Source organism: Petromyzon marinus, chromosome 38, assembly GCF_048934315.1.
Source record: "Petromyzon marinus isolate PM22_M1 ecotype Great Lakes invasive population chromosome 38, UKy_Petmar_22M1.pri1.0, whole genome shotgun sequence".
Classification (NCBI taxonomy): domain Eukaryota; kingdom Metazoa; phylum Chordata; class Hyperoartia; order Petromyzontiformes; family Petromyzontidae; genus Petromyzon; species Petromyzon marinus.
Window position 1 is genome coordinate 14018342 of NC_133704.1, and position 21663 is coordinate 14040004.

Sequence of the window (21663 nt, forward strand, 5' to 3'; positions counted from 1 at the left end):
TCGAGGCTCAAAAGAAAGCCGTCCCTTGGTGTGGACCAGTCAGTTTCAAGGGCAATGCATCATATATTATCAAAGTATGTTTTTTGTTTGCATTTTGACTGCAGGTATTGTGGTTAATGCAGACATGAATCCTTGTTAAAAGGTTTCAGTTTTGTTGCCAGAAAAAAGGGGAAAAACCCTATTATTACATTTTGGTACTGGCAAAGGTCTAATGATGAAGTGTCCTACTTCTTGGTTATTTCGGTAAAGTCACGTAGAAGGGAAATAATAAAATTAAATAATAAAAATAAAACATAAAATAAAATTCTCACAATATTTTATTTTTTAATTTTTATTGTTATTATTTTATTATTTACCTTCTACGTGACTTTACCGAAAGAACCAAGAAGATTAATCCCTGCAGTCGCGAAAGCTTTAAATCGAAAGTTTCCTACTTGTAGGCATGCAGTCACCAAAGAGCTGACATTCATAATAAAGGTTTTTGGGTTAGATCGCGTAAGTAAGTCATGACAAACCACAGGGTCTACTTAGCCATGAATGTGATTTCAAAGTGGACAGTCTGAATAGGATCATTGGTGGGGGGTTTCACATCTACGTTATGGTGTACATGCGTAGATGCGTGCGTTTGGCCGTGTGACGCTGAGTGATGTCCTTATGCTCTAACGGACGCAAACCCAAATCCCAGTTGTAGATTTACTCAGCTCACCATTCCTTTGGTGTTGACAAAATTAGGACCGTGTGTTTTTTTTGTTTCCCGTAACTGCAATGTCTATGTATGTTGAACCTCTTTGGCACCGTACGTAGCCAAACGTGCGAATGGGAGGTGCGGGGTGAGGGACAAAAAAATAAACACAACAAGGGGCCATCCATTAGTAGGCACGCAAAAGTCTGTCAAAACTTGACCCCTCCCCCCCACCCTGTACGCACGCATACTTTTTACACCCCCCCCCGCCCCACCTGCGTACATACGCTTGAAGCACCCCTCCCCCCCCCCGAATCCTATAAAACGGCTGATATTGAATCCACGCAGAAACGATCAAGGACTATCTAACTATTTTGAAGGCCAATATAGACAAATTATTATCGAGACTTCACCCCCCCCCCCCGTTTCCTATGCGTACGTACATTGTCAGTCGACCCCCCATACACAAGCATACGCATTTGGGTTAACCGCCCCCTCCCCCCTCCATGCGTACGTACTAAATGGATGGCCCCCAACAAGCAGTTCTAAATAAATTTGCTTTCAATCTAGATGAGTTCAAAGTGCATCATTGAGGTCATCCTGTGCGGAGACAACCTGCCAAGGGACTTCGGGCATTTCCACTAATTTTATTTGGTATTTATTTGGTGCTTATTTCATCAACCCTGAGAGATGATGGGCTGAGGTGATGTTAATACCTAATACATGCTCGCCTGACAGTCCAATGCTACAAACTCACATCACAAAACAGTGACACAAGCTCAATTGACAGCATGGACAACGGCTCATGTGAAAGTATAAGCACAGATATCAGTTCCCCTTACATCAAAAACACTGACGTTTTATTTCACAAGCCCTCTGCACAGTACAGACATGGGTACAATCTCTATTGAGGTCCAGGATAATCGATGCCACATAAACACCTTAAGTGATCACATATCCCTTAGCTAAAACTGATTTATATTAAATGATCCGTTTAACACGTGGGCTTTCGCGACGAATATCATCCATAAGAGGGTTTTTTGGGTTAGATCGCGTAAATATATAAATTTGTCGTTATTTTACGTCGTACTCAGATTGTAAATGTTGTGGCTTGGCTCTCCAACACACCGGTGTGCTGTACTAGTGACGAATTGGCCACGTTCTGTTTACGTGACAACCCTTACTAATTGGCTGTGTCGGGTGGTGGTGGGTTTTAACGACACATTTATATATTTACGCGATCTAACCCAAAAAAACCTCGATCATGGATTAAATTATCCACTTGTCTACTTGTTGCATTTGTTTACCCAGGAGGGCCCCACCGTGTGTCTCATGGCTGTTTTTCAAGAGAATGCTGCCAAATTTTCGTCATGGGGCAATCATATCATAGGGCGATGATGTCATAGGGGCGATGATGTCGTAGGGGTGATGATGTCGTAGGGGCGATGATGACAAAGGGGCGATGTCATAGGAGTGATGATGTCATAGGGGCGATGATGTCAAAGGGGCGATGTCATATGAGTGATGATGTCGTAGGGGCGATGATGACAAAGGGGTGATGATGTCGTAGGGGTGATGATGACAAAGGGGTAATGATGTCGTAGGGGTGATGATGTCGTAGGGGCGATGATGTCGTAGGGGCGATGATGACAAAGGGGTGATGATGTCGTAGGGGCGATGATGTCGTAGGGGTAATGATGTCGTAGGGGTGATGATGTCATAGGGGCGACGTTTGCCTTTTGGCGTTGTTCTCTGCTCTATATCACTGGTGGGACAAGGCCACAAAGGAAGCTCTCTCTGGTGAGGGCCAGTCAGTTTCTAGCACAATGCTTACGTTATTATCAAAGCGTGTTTCTTTGCATGTTTTACCACAAGTATGTGTGGTTAATGCAGGTTCGATGCCTTGCAATAGGGGTCTATTTGGTGAGTGAACATTTTAACACCTTGTGTTATTCCCAAAAATGGTAAAACCTTTTTTCTTATTTATTTATCAGTCGGGGGCAATGATTGCTTTCTACTTTCCAATTGAGTAATTTACTCAATTTGGATCAAGACGCCGGCACATAATCGGCTACTCTTGCACTTATTTGTGTCACGGGACCTTGAACGTTTGCCGCGAAGAAAACGGCACGTGCGTCCACGTCGCGTTCGCATCATAGATACACACTGCAGCATTATCCAGGGCGGCCGCTGGAGTCTAACCGCGAACCTCTTCTTGCAACGATCGGCGAACGTGCGGCCACGCCGTCAGGTTGCCTTGGCAGCAATCCACTGGCCCACGACGCATGAATGTGTGCGTCGCGTTGTACGTGATGAAGGCGTTACTGATATATCTGTGTGTTTGTGTGTCCGCGCGTGACTAGCAGCAATGGATGAACCTGTCATCGCAGAGGCAGGGATGCACTTCACGCCTGCCGGTACTACTCCATTCACTACAGTATAATCGTAGCGCCCGATCCACTGCTACGTCTCTGCATCTAGCGCACACACGCACAACTCGAGTTCACTGCATTATCAACAGCCACGATCAAAGACAGTGGTCACCGCATCGCGCACTTTCAGATATGCTTTTGCGGCCGTCTGGAACGCTCGTCTTTCCGATATTAGGAAGCCACTGGAGCTATGCACTTTTAAATCATCTAGATTGACAAACTAATTTCTTTAAAACTGATTTTTGTGTTAGTTTTGTGTCTTTCCCCGCACCTCTGATTAGAACATCTCCATAATGGCATGATCCCGCCATACAACAGTCCTAGAACCTGCACACGTTCTCATTTCATTTCTCCATTTGCGTAATTACATCAAAAACACTGACGTTTTATTTCACAAGCCCTCTGCACAGTACAGACATGGGTACAATCTCTATTGAGGTCCAGGATAATCGATGCCACAAACACCTTAAGTGATCACATATCCCTTAGCTAAAACTGATTTATATTAAATGATCCGTTTAACACGTGGGCTTTCGCAACCAATATCATCCATAAGAGGTTTTTTTGGGTTAGATCGCGTAAGTATATAAATTTGTCGTTATTTTACGTCGTACTCAGATTGTAAATGTTGTGGCTTGGCTCTCCAACACACCGGCGTGCTGTACTCGTGACGAATTTGCACGTTCTGTTTACGTGACAGCCCTACTAGTTGGCTGTGTCGGGTGGTGGCGGGTTTTAAGGACACATTTATATATTTACGCGATCTAACCCAAAAAAAACCTCTATCATGGATTAAATTATCCACTTGTCTGTGTCGTTTTGTTGCATTTGTTTACCCAGGAGGGCCCCACCGTGTGTCTCATGGCTGTTTTTCAAGAGAATGCTGCTAAATTTTCGTCATGGGGCAATCATGTGTGCGTCGCGTTGTACTTGATGAAGGCGTTACTGATATATCTGTGCGTTTGTGTGTCCGCGCGTGACTAGCAGCAATGGATGAACCTGTCGTCATTGCAGAGGCAGGGATGCACTACACGCCTACCGGTACTACTCCATTCACTACAGTATAATCGTAGCGCCCGATCCACTGCTACGTCTCTGGAGCTATGCACTTTTAAATCATCTAGATTGACAAACTAATTTCTTTAAAACTGATTTTTGTGTTAGTTTTTTGTCCTTCCCCGCACCTCTGATTAGAACATCTCCATAATCGCATGATCCCGCCATACAACAGTCCTAGAACCTGCACACGTTCTCATTTCATTTCTCCGATTGCGTAATTTCTTCTTGGGCGTGTTCCTCCTTTGGCTTCCATTCCATGATTAAGTCTCATCCCTCAACGATGCTATACCACTCAATAGAAGACACGTAAGAGGTTAGACTGAGCTCTTGTAAGTGATGCTCTCCTTGTTGATGCTTACTCTGCTTTCAATGCACATACACGTTCTTGGTACGTACGTGTATGTGTGCGTGTATGGACAGCGCTAGTGTAGCAGTTAGTTCACCGCGCTACAAACCCGGTTACCCGAGTTCGATTCCCGCTCACGCCCGCCAACACCAGTAACGATTATCTGAAACGGTCTTGGGCCTCCCCTAGGTAGACTCGGTCTCAAATGACTAACAGGTGTGATGTGTGAACGTCGCCACTGGGGAGCCAAAGGCGACCGGGCGTGGTGTTGGCCACCCACCTCCCTTGTGTGCCACAGCGCCGACGTTCATAGGTGCTACTCGCTCACAGCACTTGTTCCAACAGTCCATTAAAGGATATACGGGGGATCTTTGTCTTTGTTTTGTGTGTGTGTGCATGCAGATATCCTCTGGAAATTCGGAAGTAGAATGACACCGTTTGAGCATGATGAACTCACACGCTACAAGCGCATCTATTATTTCAAGATCCGTCAGCCATCACAGAGTTCTTTCAACGATGTCCATGATTTCACAAGTCACCACTACAATTTGGTACGTACCCTCAACCAAGGTTCATGTGGTTTCCAACCAATTCACATCTCACTGTAAACATAACACCCCTGGTTTAACACGTAGGATTTCTCTTCTTGGTTCTTTCGATAAAGTCACGTAGAATGGAAATAAAATAATAAAAATAAAACATGATAAAATTCTCACGACGTTTCGGCCACAACACAAGTAGCCTTCTTCAGGTGAAGGAACAGAACTGTCGGGACGACAGCGCTTCAATGAACACTGCTAAGCTTGGCAGCGTCTTTTAAGCTGGGTGGGAGGAGCAAAGCGCCTTGACAAAGGAGTTTACATATCAACAGAAGAATTTAGCGTTGAAGTAGCTGTGTTAATGTGTTGGATTAGCAACACACTGCTAATCCAACACAGTTTAAAAGACGCTGCCAAGCTTAGCAGTGTTCATTGAAGCGCTGTCGTCCCGACAGTTCTGTTCCTTCACCTGAAGAAGGCTACTTGTGTTGTGGCAGAAACGTCGTGAGAATTTTCTTTTATTATGTTTTATTTTGTTATTTCCATTCTACTTGGTGACTTTACCGAAAGAACCAAGAAGATGAATCCCTGCAGTCACGAAAGCTTTAAATCGAAACATAGGATTTCGTGACCAATATTATCCAAAATGAAAAAATGTTTTGGGTCAGAACACATAAATATAAATGTGTTGTTAATCCACCGCCACCCGACACAGCCAATTAGTATCGGGGTTTGTCACGTAAATAAAACGTGCCAATTAGTGGCTGCTTCAGCACACCAGTGTGTTGACGAGTAAATCCACAACATTTACCATTTGAGTACTTTGTGGGTTTACTCTCCAACACACTAGTGGGCTGAAGCAGTTACTAATTGGCACGTTTTATTCCCGTGACAAAACCTCTTACTAATTGGCTGTCAGGTGGTGGTGGGTTAACGACACATTTATATTTACGCGATCTAACAAAAAAAACCTTCATGATGAATAACACCCCAAAAACACTGCACGCTTACTTACACTTTGTCTGAGTGACGTACTGGATTGCTACTGCAAGTGTATAGAGAAATTGTATTACGGGAAATGTTGTTGCCAGTATCAACATGATGAAGAGAAAAGAAGACGCTCCACCTTTTCCTGGCAACAACAACGCAGGAGGTGTTCAGACACCCAAGTAGACACCCAGATATTATCAGAACGAGCTTGCTTGGGTCTCTTACCACGATGGTGTGTGGTTAACACATACCTGATGCCTTACAGTGGGTGTCTATTTGGTGTTTAAACATCTTCACACCTCCTGTACTGTTGCCTATTTTTTTTCATCAGGTAATTTTTTTTTACCTCAACCTTACAGAATAAAAAAAAAATGGGGGCTTTTAGATGTTCGAGTAAAAAAAGCAACGATTTGAGGCCCTGTGCCGCATGTCAGAGTAATGCCTCTTGTAGCAGTGCCAGTTAACTTACATTCCCCATTTCACGTAGCCCACATGGTGGCAATGTTCACGTCAGGATTGTAGACTTTGCCACCCAACACTCGGGATCTTCTCTGGAGGCTGACAAATCTTTTGGTCTGCATCCCGTAAAATGTGTTCACGAATCACAGCCACTGGTGCTCATAGACAGATCGGTATACGGACAGACAAAAATCATGATTCCAATACTTTTTAATAATTTTCTCTGAAAAATATGAATGCGAGCACTGTAGCGATTGAGCACTGGTTAAATGAGTGCTAAGTTGTGATTGAGCACTGACTGAATGGTGCCAAGATGTTAACTTCCTCGCCTGGTCTACAGGATGTCGTGGGTTCAATAGCCTGCTGTATATTTGGAGTTTGCATGTTCTCCCCTTGGTCCCGTGGATTTTGCTCCGGGTCCTCTGGGTTTTCCCTCAACACTTAGAATCAACGTCACGCATTTAGAGTATTTGGCTGCTATAAATTTCCACGTGATAAGTCACTTCGTTGAGCGATATCATTTGTGATAGCCAGGTCGCTTCTGAAAAAGAGCTATATAGCTCAGCGGGTCTTACCTGGCAAAATAAAAATAACAGTTTGGTTTGAAAATGTTGTTTTATCTGAGTGTAAATCGAATTCTTTTGTAATGTTTTCCAGGTCCAGGATGAGCATCTGGCATATAGGTACCAGTTCCTGAGTGTGCTCGGAGCGGGAACATTTGGCCAGGTGATCCGATGCCTGGATCACAAACATAAGCGGGAAGTAGCTGTGAAAATGCTGCAGCACGAATCATAGTGAGTTTATATCTGGAATTGTGAAGAGAAGAGTTTGAAGAGATTGCGTGAATATAAATGTGCCGATTAGCGATTACTTCAGCACGCTGGTGCGATGAAGAGTAAACCCACAGCATTTACAGTTGAATATGACGTTTTCGCTGGTGATTACAACCAGCATCATCAGGCGATTTTCCAGAATTGTGAAGACGTCTTCCTCATTCCGGTCGTTAATTGAGCAAGATGACATCATCACCGTAAGCCTATCAGGCGCAAAGATCAGAGGGGGGTTTATTCTACTGTAATATAAGTCACAATGGAATATGTTAATCTGAAAATATGCAGGACATATTACCAGATGGGTTAATCATAATGAATCAATATATGATGTCTTGAATAGCCAATTGTGAATGTTGTGGGTTTACTCGCCATCACACCGATGTGCTTAAATAATAGATAATTGGCACGTTTTGTTCACGCGACAAACCTTACTGATTGGCTGTGTCGGCTGGTGGTGGGTTAACGATACATTCACATTTATACGATCCTACCCAAAATCCTTTTATTATTAATAATATTAGTCACGAAATCCTGCGTGTTAAATCAACTCGCATCGGTGTATATTTATAGGAGACAATGCTGAAAAATCTAGATAGTGATCAGCAGTCGATGTTTCCTCTCTGAATAGTATTATAGATAAAACATCATCAGGAAAGAAAATGTTCGAAGTGGAATTCCTTTTATATGAGTGGTCCCTGTAATGTTTAGAAATTTCCATCGCTAGCTCAGGTGCAGTTATGGGGAGGAGTGCTTACCCAAATTGCTGGGTTGCACTGTTAAGGCATTCCACCTTCCTGCGATGGGGATGTATATATGTTGAACTTCTTTCGTGCCGTACGTAGCCAACCGTGTTAATCGGAGGTGCGTGGGGGAATCATCAAATAATACATGATTTAAATGCATGCCTATAAAGGGCACCATACTTCAATAGGGATTACCGTTGGTACGGCTATTTTAATACACACAATGGACAGGAAGGACAAGATCAAAGGGTTCACATAATGTACATGCATCATGTATGTTAACTCAGTAATCCCCCCCCCCCCCACGTGGTGCAAGAGCGCAGAAGCGTGGTCACCACATCTACGCCTCTATATAAGGAACTAAACAGGTGGCCTTCTCCACAAATCTGGCTGTCGCCTGATGAAGCTAGTTGTAATTACTGGCGAAACGTCGTACTCAGATTGTAAATGTTGTGGCTTGGCTCTCCAACACACCGGTGTGCTGTACTAGTACACTACACTATACACTACACTATACACTACACTACTATACACTACACTACTATACACTATACTATACACTACACCACTATACACTACACTATACACTACTATACACGTCACTATACACTACACACGACTAAACACTACTATACACTTCACTATACACTACACACTACTATACACTACATTATACACGAGTGCTGTACTAGTGACGAATTGGCCACGTTCTGTTTACTTGACAACCCTTACTAGTTGGCTGTGTCGGGTGGTGGCGGGTTTTAATGACACAACATTTATATATTTACGCGATCGAACCAGAAAAACACCTCTATTATTAAAGAAATGTGTTGATGCGGCCACCTTGTTTCTCAACGTGCAGTACTAAGAGCGGGGTGAGACTCGTTCACCACTTTTCTCTCCGCAGCGCCAAGCCATACCATTCCGAAAGGGAGGTGCAGATGCTTAAAGCGTTGCAGTCGAAAGAGAAAAACAACAACTACGTCATCAAACTCCTCAACACCTTCACCTTCAGGGGCCATTTCAGTCTGGTCTTTGAGCTTTTGACGTGAGTTGTTGTGGGTGTCGCTCCTCTGCCCTCCCTTGTTGCTGGAGGGCGACTGCCTCCAACTGCCCAGTAGCAGCGTCCATCACGAGCCTCCTCCCCGCAACATACATACACATAACACAATGCATCTGCTTCATGATTATAAACAGCGATGGGAAACGGGAGCACTTGTCAGCCGTGCACGAGGACACTGTCCCCCACGGGGCCCTACATCACCGGCGTGGGGAATGTTTGTGAGCGACCGGCTACGGTAGAGTCGACATCCGGCTCTTGCGAGGAGCCTCGTCTCCAATACGCGCCGCATGCGCATTGGTCACGAAGAAGAAGAAGGGAGCGTAACCATGCGTGCCGCTCTCTCTCGCAGGGGAGACCTCAGACAGCAACTCAATTTGGCTCCCACGGCCTTTACCCTGCCCGAGGCCAAGGTGTACGTGAGGTCCATTCTGAAGGCCCTGCAGAAACTCAAGAATAAAAAAATCATTCACGGAGACCTGAAGCCGGTGAGTGAATACAACGGCCTGCAGCGTCATTGACGTCCCACCCAGAGTGCCCCACCCACCCACAGCGCCCCACCCACCCAGAGTGCCCCACCCACAGCGCCCCACCCACAGTGCTTCGTGCATCTCAGTGACAATGCTCTAAGCCTGTGGTTATACTGGTAGTAGGAGACGTAGTGGACTGGAAGCCCAACCGGGATTAATTCACAGGAGGCAGGGGATTAATTGTGTATGTCTGTGGATGTCTGTTCACGTGTATCCGGACACCCGGATAAAATGGGAGGGGTGGGGCTGGGTGGAGAGGGGAGGGTGGGGAGGGGCTGGGTGGGGAGGGGAGGGTGGGGAGGGGCTGGGGAGGGGAGGGTGGGGAGGTTGGGGAGGGGCTGGGTGGGGAGGGTGGGGCTGGGTGGGGGGTGGGAGGGGTGGGGCTGGGTGGGGCTGGTCACCTCGTGGTGCCCTTATAAAACTCAACGTTTAACCTACTCACGCCGGCTTGTGCCCGCCCTCACAGTCGGGCATATTTGCGGAATACACCACGTGGTGCCGCCGTTGACCCTGGCCATTGACCGAGCAACCCAACGTTCCCACCAGCTCCCTGAATTTTGTTTCAACCGAGTTCCCCCCTTGCCTGACCCAACATGGTCCTGATAAATAAATGTATGAATAATGAACATCAATACTTTAACTAATTGTCCATTTTGCGAAGTATGCTAACTGGCCAGTAACTGCAAGCGAATACAAACAAAAATCAACGGGCGCGCTTTGCACGCGTGACGTTATTTGTTATATCCTCATAGGTTACCATATGGATTTAAATGTTATCGTTATTTTATATCGGTAGATTTATACAACACGGTTGTTCACCAATGACTCTCTCGTCTGATATAATTTCACCTCACGTTTATAAATCACCTCACGTTCATAAATCACTTTACTTTATAAATCACCTCACGGTACCCCCAGGAGGTCTGCGTAGCAATAACTTTGACTTGCAACGTTCACACTTTTTGAGGAAACAAATTCACGATTTAAAAAATAGTTGAACCCTATCGTAAAACAGATGACCCATTAGTATTAGAACTGAAGTAGAGAGTCGCAATCCAGGAGTGTTTTTGAAACTATAACCTAAACTACTTTTTATTTAAGGCCCCACTGAGCTGTGTAGCTTTTTTTAGAAGCAACCTGGCTATCAAAAATGATAGCTGAACGCAGTGGCTAATCATCATGTGGAAACATATATATATCAGCCGAATACTCTCAGCGTCTGATGTTGATTCTAAATGTGGAGGGAGAAACCGGAAAAATCCATGTGACTACTGGGAAAACATGTACACTCCAAATATACAGCAGCAGCAGCAGGCATCAGGGTTGGGATCAAATCCACGGCCTCCTGCGTACCAGGCGAGGTATCTAACATCTTTGTCTTCTCCAGGAAAACATCCTCATCAAGGACCAAGACACCAGCGATGTCAGACTCGCAGATTTTGGTCTCAGCTTTCAAGAGTGTCCCAATGGTAAGTGAGCTCACATGAGTGGGTGTGTGTTGGGGAGACTGCCCCCCATCTCCCCGTTCTCCTGTGACCCACCGTTCTCCGACTCTCCCCCCTCGCGGCTGCCCCTCGTGGCATGATTTAAATGGCTGCACTAACCACCTTGCGAATGCGCCGCTGTGCCCCTCTCGTACACGCCAACCACGAGCTGCCCAGTGGCGAGAGTACCCACGCGGGCAGAATACACGGGACACCACAACGCGCGGGCTCACAAGTTAACGTGCACAGCGAGCGTGCACGCGCGGGCAAAATATACGCTCGTGCGAAAACGCAGGAAACCACAACGAACAGGCTCACAACACCAGGCACCCCCCTCCGTACTCACAGAGACAACACGACACGGTTTAATGTCTACTGGCGATTTATTCCTCGATTAATGAAGCCACCCAACCTGTGTCAGTGTGGACCAGCAGGGCAGATCTAACCTATCTCTCTACGGTCTAGGACCCAATTTGTCCCGTCTCTCCCTACTCACTCTCCTTAACGGATATTCCCTCTTAGACTTACCTCCCCTCTCCGTACTTACGATCCGCTCTCGAGGTGTAGGTAGTCGCAGAGAGACGAGGCTGCACGTGGCTTTTGCTGGGGGGCTGGACCTGGCTGCTCTGCCACCCGTCTCACGGACGTTCGAGTAGCAGGGGACGATCACTCCTCGGTCCCTCACTCCAAAAGACCCCGGGCAAAAGAGAGGCCTGCTTCTCATTTTCGACCCTTTTTATTCCCCTACTTCAAAGCCCAGGCGCCGCCGATCCGCTGGTCTCTCATCCAATCAGGAGCCTCGGATTTCCCGCTCTCTGCCAATCAGATCATCCCTCCTCCCCGACGCCCGCCCTCTATTGTTTAACCAAGTGCAGGGCATGCAGGACCTCCTGTACCGCCCCACCCCCCACCTGCCTGCCGATCCGCGTGTGTTTTGGGTGTTTCCTCATTGCGATTCTCAGTGAGTTCGCCGTGGCCATACAATGTTAGGTTAATCCACGGCGCCGCAGTGTCGTTCGGCCTGGGGGGGGCTGCCAATTCCCTGGCCCTGAGAAACCGTGGAGCACCCCCACGAGGGGGGCTCTCGGGTAAAAACTCAGGGGCAGGTGACCCCCCCCCCCCCCACGAGGCCCTACGTGAGTGCAGGTGTGTGTTCACGTGGAGGGTGGCGGGGGAAGCGCCGTGACGGAGGCCGGGTGGCTTCTCCACTGCAGCACCCCCGTTGCAGGCACGGCTCCCACGGGGCGGCTTCGCTGTCGTGGCACCACGAGTGTGTGTACTGTGTGTGTACTGTGTGTGTGTGTACTGTGTGTACTGTGTGTGTGTACTGTGTGTGTGTACTGTGTGTGTGTACTGTGTGTGTACTGTATGTGTGTACTGTGTGTGTGTGTACTGTGTGTGTGTACTGTGTGTGTGTACTGTGTGTGTACTGTATGTGTGTACTGTGTGTGTGTGTACTGTGTGTGTGTACTGTGTGTGTGTACTGTGTGTGTACTGTGTGTGTGTACTGTGTGTGTACTGTGTGTGTGTACTGTGTGTACTGTGTGTGTGTGTACTGTGTGTGTACTGTGTGTGTACTGTGTGTGTACTGTATGTGTGTACTGTGTGTGTGTACTGTGTGTGTACTGTGTGTGTGACCTGTGTGTGTACTGTGTGTGTGTAATGTGTGTGTACTGTGTGTGTACTGTGTGTGTGTACTGTGTGTGTGTACTGTGTGTGTGTACTGTGTGTGTGACCTGTGTGTGTACTGTGTGTGTGTACTGTGTGTGTGCACTGTATGTGTACTGTGTGTGTGTACTGTGTGTGTGTACTGTGTGTGTACTGTGTGTGTGTGTATGTACTGTGTGTGTACTGTGTGTGTGTACTGTATGTGTGTACTGTGTGTGTACTGTATGTGTGTACTGTGTGTGTACTGTGTGTGTGTACTGTATGTGTGAACTGTGTGTGTACTGTATGTGTGTACTGTGTGTGTGTACTGTGTGTGTGTACTGTGTGTGTGACCTGTGTGTGTACTGTGTGTGTGTACTGTGTGTGTGTGCACTGTGTGTGTACTGTGTGTGTGTACTGTGTGTGTGTACTGTGTGTGTGTACTGTGTGTGTGACCTGTGTGTGTACTGTGTGTGTGTACTGTGTGTGTGCACTGTATGTGTACTGTGTGTGTGTACTGTGTGTGTGTACTGTGTGTGTACTGTGTGTGTGTACTGTGTGTGTACTGTGTGTGTGTACTGTATGTGTGTACTGTGTGTGTACTGTATGTGTGTACTGTGTGTGTACTGTGTGTGTGTACTGTATGTGTGAACTGTGTGTGTACTGTATGTGTGTACTGTGTGTGTGTACTGTGTGTGTGTACTGTGTGTGTGACCTGTGTGTGTACTGTGTGTGTGTACTGTGTGTGTGTGCACTGTGTGTGTACTGTGTGTGTGTACTGTGTGTGTGTGTACTGTGTGTGTGTACTGTGTGTGTACTGTGTGTGTGTACTGTGTGTGTGTACTCTGTGTGTGTACTGTGTGTGTGTACTGTGTGTGTGTGTAGCGGTTAGTGTAGCGGTTAGTGCGCTGCGCTATAAACCCCGGCGACCCGAGTTCGATTCCCACTCACGGCACACCAACACCGGTGACGATTATCTGAACCGGTCCTGGGCCTCACCTAGATCGACTCGGCCTCAAATCAGTACCTGGTGCGATGTGTAAACATTGCGACTGGGGAGACAAAGGCGGCCGGGCGTGGTGCTGTCCACCCACCCCGCCGTGTGCCGTGCCTGCCTTGAGAATAATCCACGCGACCACAGTGGGCATCAGGGTCGGTATCGAACCCACGACCTCCCTGTGTACCAGGCGACATAGTTAACATCTCTCGCCCCCATGGCAAGAGATGCTAATGCAAGATATATTGACATCTTTTGTTGTTGTCGTTCTTTTTTTGTAGTCTTCAAGAGGTTTGGCACGGAGCAGTACACAGCGCCAGAGATGTACCTCAAGCTGCCCATCACGTGCTCCGTGGACATGTGGTCCCTGGGCTGCGTGGCTGCTGAGCTCGTGACTGGCCATCACCTCTTCAACAAAAAGTTGGAATGTCACCATCTGGAGAGGGTCATCGAGGTATGTTCGAGGTCTTTCTAGGTCAACAACAGCAACAACGATTAGAATCTGAATGTGTGTTTAATACTGGAGGAATCCGATAAGCCATGAAGCTCTTTGTCACAGGGTTTTTTTTTCTACAAGTTACGTGTGGCGAGATGTTAACTACCTCGCCTGGTACGCAGGAGGTCGTGGGTTTGATTCCGACACTGACGCCTGCTGCTGCTGCTGTATATTTAGAGTCTGCGCATTCTCTGTCTCTCTCCCCGTGGTCACTGGGTGGATTTTCCTCCGGGTCCTCGGGTTTTCCCCTCCACATTTAGAACAACAACAACATCACCACGCGTTTCAGAGTATTTGGCTGCGGCTATACATTTCCACATGACGACAAGCCACACCGTTGAGCTATCAAGTGTGATAGGCCAGGTTGCTTCTGCAAAAGATGCTGCACAACTCAGTGAGGCCGTCACCTGAATGAAATAACAAGTCAGCTGCAGTTAGTTCAATATAAACGCGGTTTCATAACAGACCCACGACATGTCACGAACCGCGAAGCGAGTCACATGTGCGTCGCTCCGTGCGTCTCTCCGTGTGCGCAAACAGAGTATTTGGCTGCGATAAGTTATCACGTGATGGCAAGCCACTTCGTGAAGCTATCCATTGTGATGGCCAGGTTGCTTAGAGCTACTGTATAGCTAAGTGGGGCATTACCTGGTAAAATAAAAAAATAGTTGAGTAGTAATAGGGAATAGTAGTACTGTACTGCACAATGATGGTCGGTGTAGGTTGGTGAAGGGGAGCAGAGCATGGAAGCATATGAAGTACAACAATAGATTTTGTTGCACTGCCCAGTAATACACACCACGTAATCCCGACAATCTGGTGTGGGCAATGGTCACTCATCCGAGCACTTTGCAGGCCAAAACCTGCTGAGCTTCTGAGATCCGACGAAAGTGGTCGAAGGTAAGTCGACCGGACGGACACACGTAATCGCGTGTGCATCAACGACTAATCTCTCGACTGATCTCGCCCACGTCAACTCATCGCCGCTGTGGTGTGCGTGCGTGCGTGCAGATCCTGGGGGTGCCGCCAATGACTGTCATCGTAACCTCGAAAGCGAAGCTCATTTCCTTTGGTGAGTGGAGGAGGGGGCGGCGGTCGCTACTTGCGCTGGCACTTCTCCTAGAGCCGTGTGGCCATGCAGCCAGCGATATTGCCCTCTGTTTTAATCTGTTTTCCCTTTATCGGCCATGAGCCGACGGGGAATCTCCACGTGCAAGTGCATCTTTGAGTCTGAGATTTGACGTAGCCAACCGTGCTCATTGAAGGTACAGGGGAAGGACAACAAATTAAACACAAAAAAGCTGTTTCAAGAGAAATTATTTTTTTAATCTCGACGATGATTTAAAAGTGCACAGCTCCCAGTGGCTTCCTAATATCGGAAGGAAGAGCGTTCCAGACGGCCGCAGAGGCGCATCTTAAAGCGCCGTGCGATGCGGTGACCTCCGTCTTTGTTCGATGGCGTGGTATAGTGGTTCATTTGCGGCAAGCGCTTTGTGTGCAACGAGCACGACCTCATCATGTATTCGTTCGGCAACACTGAAGCGACATTCAAGTCGTGCATAAAGTGCGCACTGCGTTGCAGTCTTCATCCCAGCACTAATTCTCCGTGTCCTTGTTTGTTTCGTAAAACAGGTCACATGGGCGAGATCTTCGTCAAGAACAAGAAAGTAACCCCGGAAAGCTTACCCCTCAACGAAGTGCTTGGGACGGAAAATATCCATTTCCTCAATTTCATCAAAGGATGCCTCACGTAAGTGGCACACCACCGCCCACTGCGCATTATCTTCGTCGATAATTCAATTCACATCTGTGATCGACACTCACCTGACAGATGCAATTTCGTTGAGATTGGGCAGCTGCTTGTCCTGTCAGGGGCAAAATGTTTTTGATGACGTCATCTGACGGTCAACCACGTGACGTGATACGGTTGTCGGTAAAACTGCGTGCAGCCTGTTTATCCTATCACGCGATAGTAGCTGTGTTCCTGAAGAACAAAATGTTTAGGAAAAATCGCATTATAATAAGCAATATATAACGTAGGGTAAAGCGCAGTCCGCGATAATGCGTGAGGTGCATACGCAGGCCGAACAAAGACCGAGGCGCGTGGTGGGCATGGTGGGCAGCATCCAGAAGCATCCACCAGCATCCCAATGTCCCTGCGTTACGTTGCGCCGAGGCGGCCGCACGACCGCTTGTCCCTACTCGCGCTGCGACGTAGTTCCGGTCGCTCGATGGTGTCGTGAAAGCACCATGTGGTGCTATTCGGAGAACAGACCGTACAGCTCGCGCCTACTCCATGTTTGAAGAGGAGTGGGCCTTCTTGACCGCTTTATTTATTTCCCTTCCCCTCTCTCCAGGTGGGATCCCATGTGGAGGTTCACGCCTGAGGACGCCCTCGAGCACGAGTGGATGGCGGACAGCTCCCTCTACCTGGATGCGGAAGCGTTCCTGACGCCGTCTAGCCAGGCCGAGGGAACCTTTTTTACCCCCGGCAATAATTGCGGCACGCTCAGCGAGATTGACGACGACTCCTCTTCCGGTGGATGCGGGTCACCCGATCCGGCGGCTTCCGCCCCGTCGCCGCCGGCGTCCTCCGAGAGTGTGGAGTCGTACGTGACGGCTTGCGAGTGGCTTCGCGAACCGTCGGGCGGGGCGATCCCCTCCGCGTCCGGCGAGAGGGGCACTGAGAAGGGCCTCAGAGAAGACAGCAGCTGGGACGGCGACATTAGCCGGACCATGAGTCAGGGGAAGTGAGTCTTCGTGTGCGAGTGGTGCATTTGGTGAAGTTTTGGGGCTGGCTGGGTTGTTGAGTTAAAGTGCCTCCCCTTTTGGCAACGGGCGTAGAGAATCCATATTCTTTGGGTCTTTCGGTAAAGTCACGTAGATAGGTTCAAATTAAATAACAAAAAACTGCGACGTTTCGATCGCAACGCAAGCGGTCGTCATCAGGAAAAGTGGGTTAGATTCTAAAGGCAAACTGTTTATAAAGGTTTGAAATGGGCGTGGCCCAAATGTCAGCAGCCAATGGTAATGTGAGTGGTGGGCAGCAACCATGACGGTGGTTGGTTTTCCACCAATCAAAGGGCTGCCAGGTGAAAATTGGCATGTTGATAGAAGATCGCAGAGCCACCGCCACCTCCAGGTCGGCACGCGAATTGGCTGTGGTAGTGTGAACCTGTTAATGAACAACGAACATCGGAAGGTGGTAGGATGGGAACATCACAGCCAGTTATGACTTAAACTGGTTGATAACGTCCTTCCAATGATTGCTCAGTTTGTACCCATCTTCTCGGTGGAAATTGTGTCTGTGTCTGTATATATGGATGGCTTCGTGAACGAATCTTTGTTGATAGCCAGTGGGTTTGCAGAGTACCTTCGTCTTAGAGAAATCAATTCCGTGTGAGTTCACCGCATTAAAACAATGATCAGCCACGGCCGAGGTATTGGTCCTACTCACGAACACGGTCCGAGACATGTCGCTTAGTTTCCCCAATGTAACTACTGCCGCAGACACAAAATGTAATGACTGCCGCAGACACAAAACCATCACCTTGCCATACATAGCACGGGTCACCAAAAAGATTCCAAAATCATGAGCAAACACAAGATCCAGGTTCGATTTAACACTGCATAAAATTCGTGATCTGATCCCATCTGTGAAAGATGTGATCCCTGACTTGCAATACCCCGGCGTCTACAAAATTGGGGAAACTAAGCAACATGCCTCGGAACGTGTTCGTGAACATAAGGCAGATCTGAAACACGGTAGTTACGTAGTTACTTTATTGTTATTGACAGGGCCAGGGTTGTGTAGCACTATAATGGGTAGGTGTGGGGAGCGGTGGCGCAGCGGTTAGCACGTGGCAGTACGAACCCGGAAACCCGAGTTCCATTCCCGCTCACGGCCACCAACACCCAGTGACGATTATCTGAACCGGTCCTGGGCCTCCCCTAGGTCGACTCAGCCTCAAATTAGTACCTGGTGCGATGTGTAAACATTGCGACTGGGGAGACAAAGGCGGCCGGGCGTGGTGCTGGCCACCCACCCCTCGTGTGCCATGCCGGCCTTCATAGGTGCTCGCTAACAGCACTTGCCCTCACAGGTGATATATACGGGGGATCTATGCTATACGGGGGATCTTGCCCTGTTTCTTCATTTACGGTAGGCGTTACATTTTACATTTTATTCCTATATTTTAAAACTGTACGATAATTTGTACTTCTCATGTTAACGAAAAAAGTTGTTCGAGCGTGGAACATTTTGGGGCTGAAACGTCTCTCAGCTGTTAACACGGGCCAGGAGACCATGGGCGGTGTTTGACGCATCCCGCTCGTCGCCTCGCGAGACGCGCCCCCTGCAGTAAGTGGGTGCTGCCGTGAATGCCTCAAGTACGGATGAGGAGCATATCGATGTTACGGGCATTTTGTCTCTACCAGCTGGGTTCCGGTCCCCTGCACCAGCAAGGAACATCGCCGTCCTGACGACGGGAGGGATGAAGACGCCGCCGCCACCATCACCGCCGCCACCACGGTCCCCACCATCTCCACCGTCACTGCCACCATCGCCACCGTCACTGCCACCATCGCCACCGCCACCACCGTCCCCACCATCTCCACCATCTCCACCGTCACTGCCACCACCGTCCCCACCATCTCCACCATCTCCACCATCGCCACCGCCACCACCGTCCCCACCATCTCCACCATCTCCACCGTCACTGCCACCACCATCCCCACCATCTCCACCATCGCCACCGCCACCACCGTCCCCACCATCTCCACCATCTCCACCGTCACTGCCACCACCCCCACCGCCCCCTCCACCACCACCTCCGTCGCCGATGATGATGATGTCGGCAGTGGGCCGACGGAAGCCCGGAGAACTCGGCGAAGATTCGCAGGCACTAGGAGGCGCTTCCGGAAATTTCTCTCTTTCGTTCGGAATCACTGTTGCTGTTGCACGAGCGGAGAGGACGATGATCCTGTCACAGGGCCGGCCATTCACCGCCCTGGGGACAAAGTTTAGTTTTATTTCTGGGGGGGGGGGGGGGGGACTTACATGGCTCGTGAGTGTGTCTCCCTATTAGGTGCTGTGTGTCTTACGGAATAAATGCTGGGGGGGATTCACCACGGCCTCGGGGAATCTTCCGCTGCCAGCATCTCGTGCGAAGACTGGGAGAGAACCAAGCGGAGGAGTGGCGGGAGGATGGCTGCCCATCATCACCACCACCCCACACGCATGGGACTAGCCCAGATCAACGCTAATTGACATTCGGAGCTGTCACCTTGCATGGTGTCCTCCCAGCCAGCCTAGCTTGTAATCTCAGCCGTTGTCAAGAGGGGAGAGAGATGGAAAGCGATCATGTACTGTGTTCAAATGTTGTAAAATATAATGGGGTTCAATGAAAAAGGGAATCATTGTTAAGTATAAGATATATTGTAGATCTCCATGTATATATACTGTAAGGAACAAATTTAGTTTTGTAAGAAAAGAAAAAAAATCTGTTATTTTTCATATTACTTGTGTCCGGATGCTGTTTGAAGAAGCGCAATGAGTCCCCGCAATTACACACAGACACACACACAGACACAACGACACACAGACACACACAGACACACACACAACGACACACACAGACACACACAGACACAACGACACATACACAGACACACACAGACACACACACAGACACAACGACACACATAGACACAACGACACAGACACGACACACACAGACACACGCACAGACACACACACAGACACAACGACACACAGACACACACAGACACACACAGACACAACGACACACATAGACACGACACAGACAAAACGACACACACACAGACACAACGACACACACAGACACAACGACACATACACACACAGACACACACACAGACACAACGACACACATAGACACAACGACACAGACAAAACGACACACACAGACACAACGACACACAGACACACGCACAGACACAACGACACAGACACACACAGACACAACGACACATATAGACACAACGACACAGACAAAACGACACACACACAGACACATACAGACACGACACAGACACACACAGACAACGACACACACAGACACACACAGACACAACGACACATACACACACAGACACACACACATACACAACGACACACATAGACACGACACAGACAAAACGACACACACAGACACGACACACAGACACACGCACAGACACAACGACACAGACACACACAGACACAACGACACATATAGACACGACAGACACACATACACGACACACACAGACACAATGACACAGACAAAACGACACACACACAGACATATACAGACACGACACACACAGACACAACGACACACACACAGACACAACGACACACACACAGACACGACACACACACAGACACGACACACACAGACACGACATAGACACACAGACACAACGACACAGACACACCGACACACACACAACGACACAGACACACAGACACAACGACACACACACACAGACACACACATACATACAAAGACACAAAGACACACAACAACGATCCCACGTGTAGCGATAACAGACTGTTACAGAAAGTGTTGTTCGTGAGCGCCTATGAAGGCAGTCACAACGCCCGGCCGCCTTTGTCTCCCCAGTGGCGATGTTTACACATCGCACCAGGTACTCATTTGAGGCTGAGTCGACCTAGGGGAGGCCCTGAACCCATTCCAATAATTGTGACTGGCGTTGGTCGTGAGTGGTAATTGAACTTGGATCTCCGGGTTGGTCTCGCCGTGCGTTAACCACTAATCACAAACAACAACAACCGCCAATCGCCACTAAGTGATGGTGACGTCACCACAGGCGCTTGTGCCAGGCCAGGTGCACTTTAAGGCCACGTAAAGTGTCGAGAGTCCGCTGGCAGGAGGTCACGGGACAGACCCAGCAGGTGCCACGGGTCGACTTAGATGACTACTGGTAGATACACCTGTGGGGCCCGACGTCCACCCCACCGCCCTCGCTAGGCAGGTGGGGCACGATGTCCGCCCGGTCCGCTCCACCGTGTCGGTTGGCTCCCGCCGAGCCCCCGCCGACCGAGTGACGGGGCCCTCCGCGCTAGCGCCCTCTCCGAGGGACATCCTCGTGCTGCTGGCTCGTAGCCGCAAGAGGTTAGACCACACACCCGTGCACTCCGCACGTGCACGGCGACCAGTCCGCCCGGCACGCCGCGCCGCACAGCTCCCCACTCTTCAACGGAACCACGGGGGCCGAGGCCTATACGTTGAGTTTTCTCGTGCGCACGGTGGGCGCGTGCAATTCCTCGTCGGTGCCGCCCTCCGCACGCGTTGCCGTCGTCCGTTACGCGTGGCAC

General features: G+C 48.8%; 1 protein-coding gene and 1 long non-coding RNA gene across 2 annotated transcripts in view; one reads left to right on the forward strand and one right to left on the reverse strand.

Moving 5' to 3' along the window:
- The first annotated feature begins 2457 nt into the window (after nt 1-2457).
- LOC116957760 (dual specificity tyrosine-phosphorylation-regulated kinase 2-like) lies at nt 2458-19351 on the forward strand. The gene is made up of 12 exons (XM_076072749.1): nt 2458-3099; nt 4102-4155; nt 4922-5070; nt 7165-7301; nt 8991-9131; nt 9496-9631; nt 11061-11142; nt 14083-14255; nt 15309-15369; nt 15930-16047; nt 16655-17047; nt 18735-19351. Exons 1-12 carry the CDS (start codon nt 3051-3053, stop codon nt 19321-19323), a joined length of 2082 nt encoding a protein of 693 aa, XP_075928864.1. The 5' UTR covers nt 2458-3050; the 3' UTR covers nt 19324-19351.
- LOC142930405 (uncharacterized) overlaps nt 18064-21663 on the reverse strand; it is a 53234-nt gene continuing 49634 nt past the window's right edge. Inside the window, exons 2-3 of the long non-coding RNA XR_012946356.1 lie at nt 19401-20933; nt 18064-19306 (exon numbers count right to left, since the gene is read on the reverse strand). This is a non-coding gene — a long non-coding RNA (uncharacterized LOC142930405). The remainder of the gene's footprint in view (nt 19307-19400; nt 20934-21663) is intronic.

Bases quoted from the DNA above. Each gene is read 5' to 3' on its own strand.
- LOC116957760 (XM_076072749.1), top strand. From the start codon at position 3,051: ATGGATGAACCTGTCATCGCAGAGGCAGGGATGCACTTCACGCCTGCC. The intron at 14,256-15,308 runs GTATGTTCGAGG...GCGTGCGTGCAG, and splicing joins ATCTGGAGAGGGTCATCGAG to ATCCTGGGGGTGCCGCCAAT. The intron at 17,048-18,734 runs GTGAGTCTTCGT...TGTCTCTACCAG, and splicing joins CGGACCATGAGTCAGGGGAA to CTGGGTTCCGGTCCCCTGCA.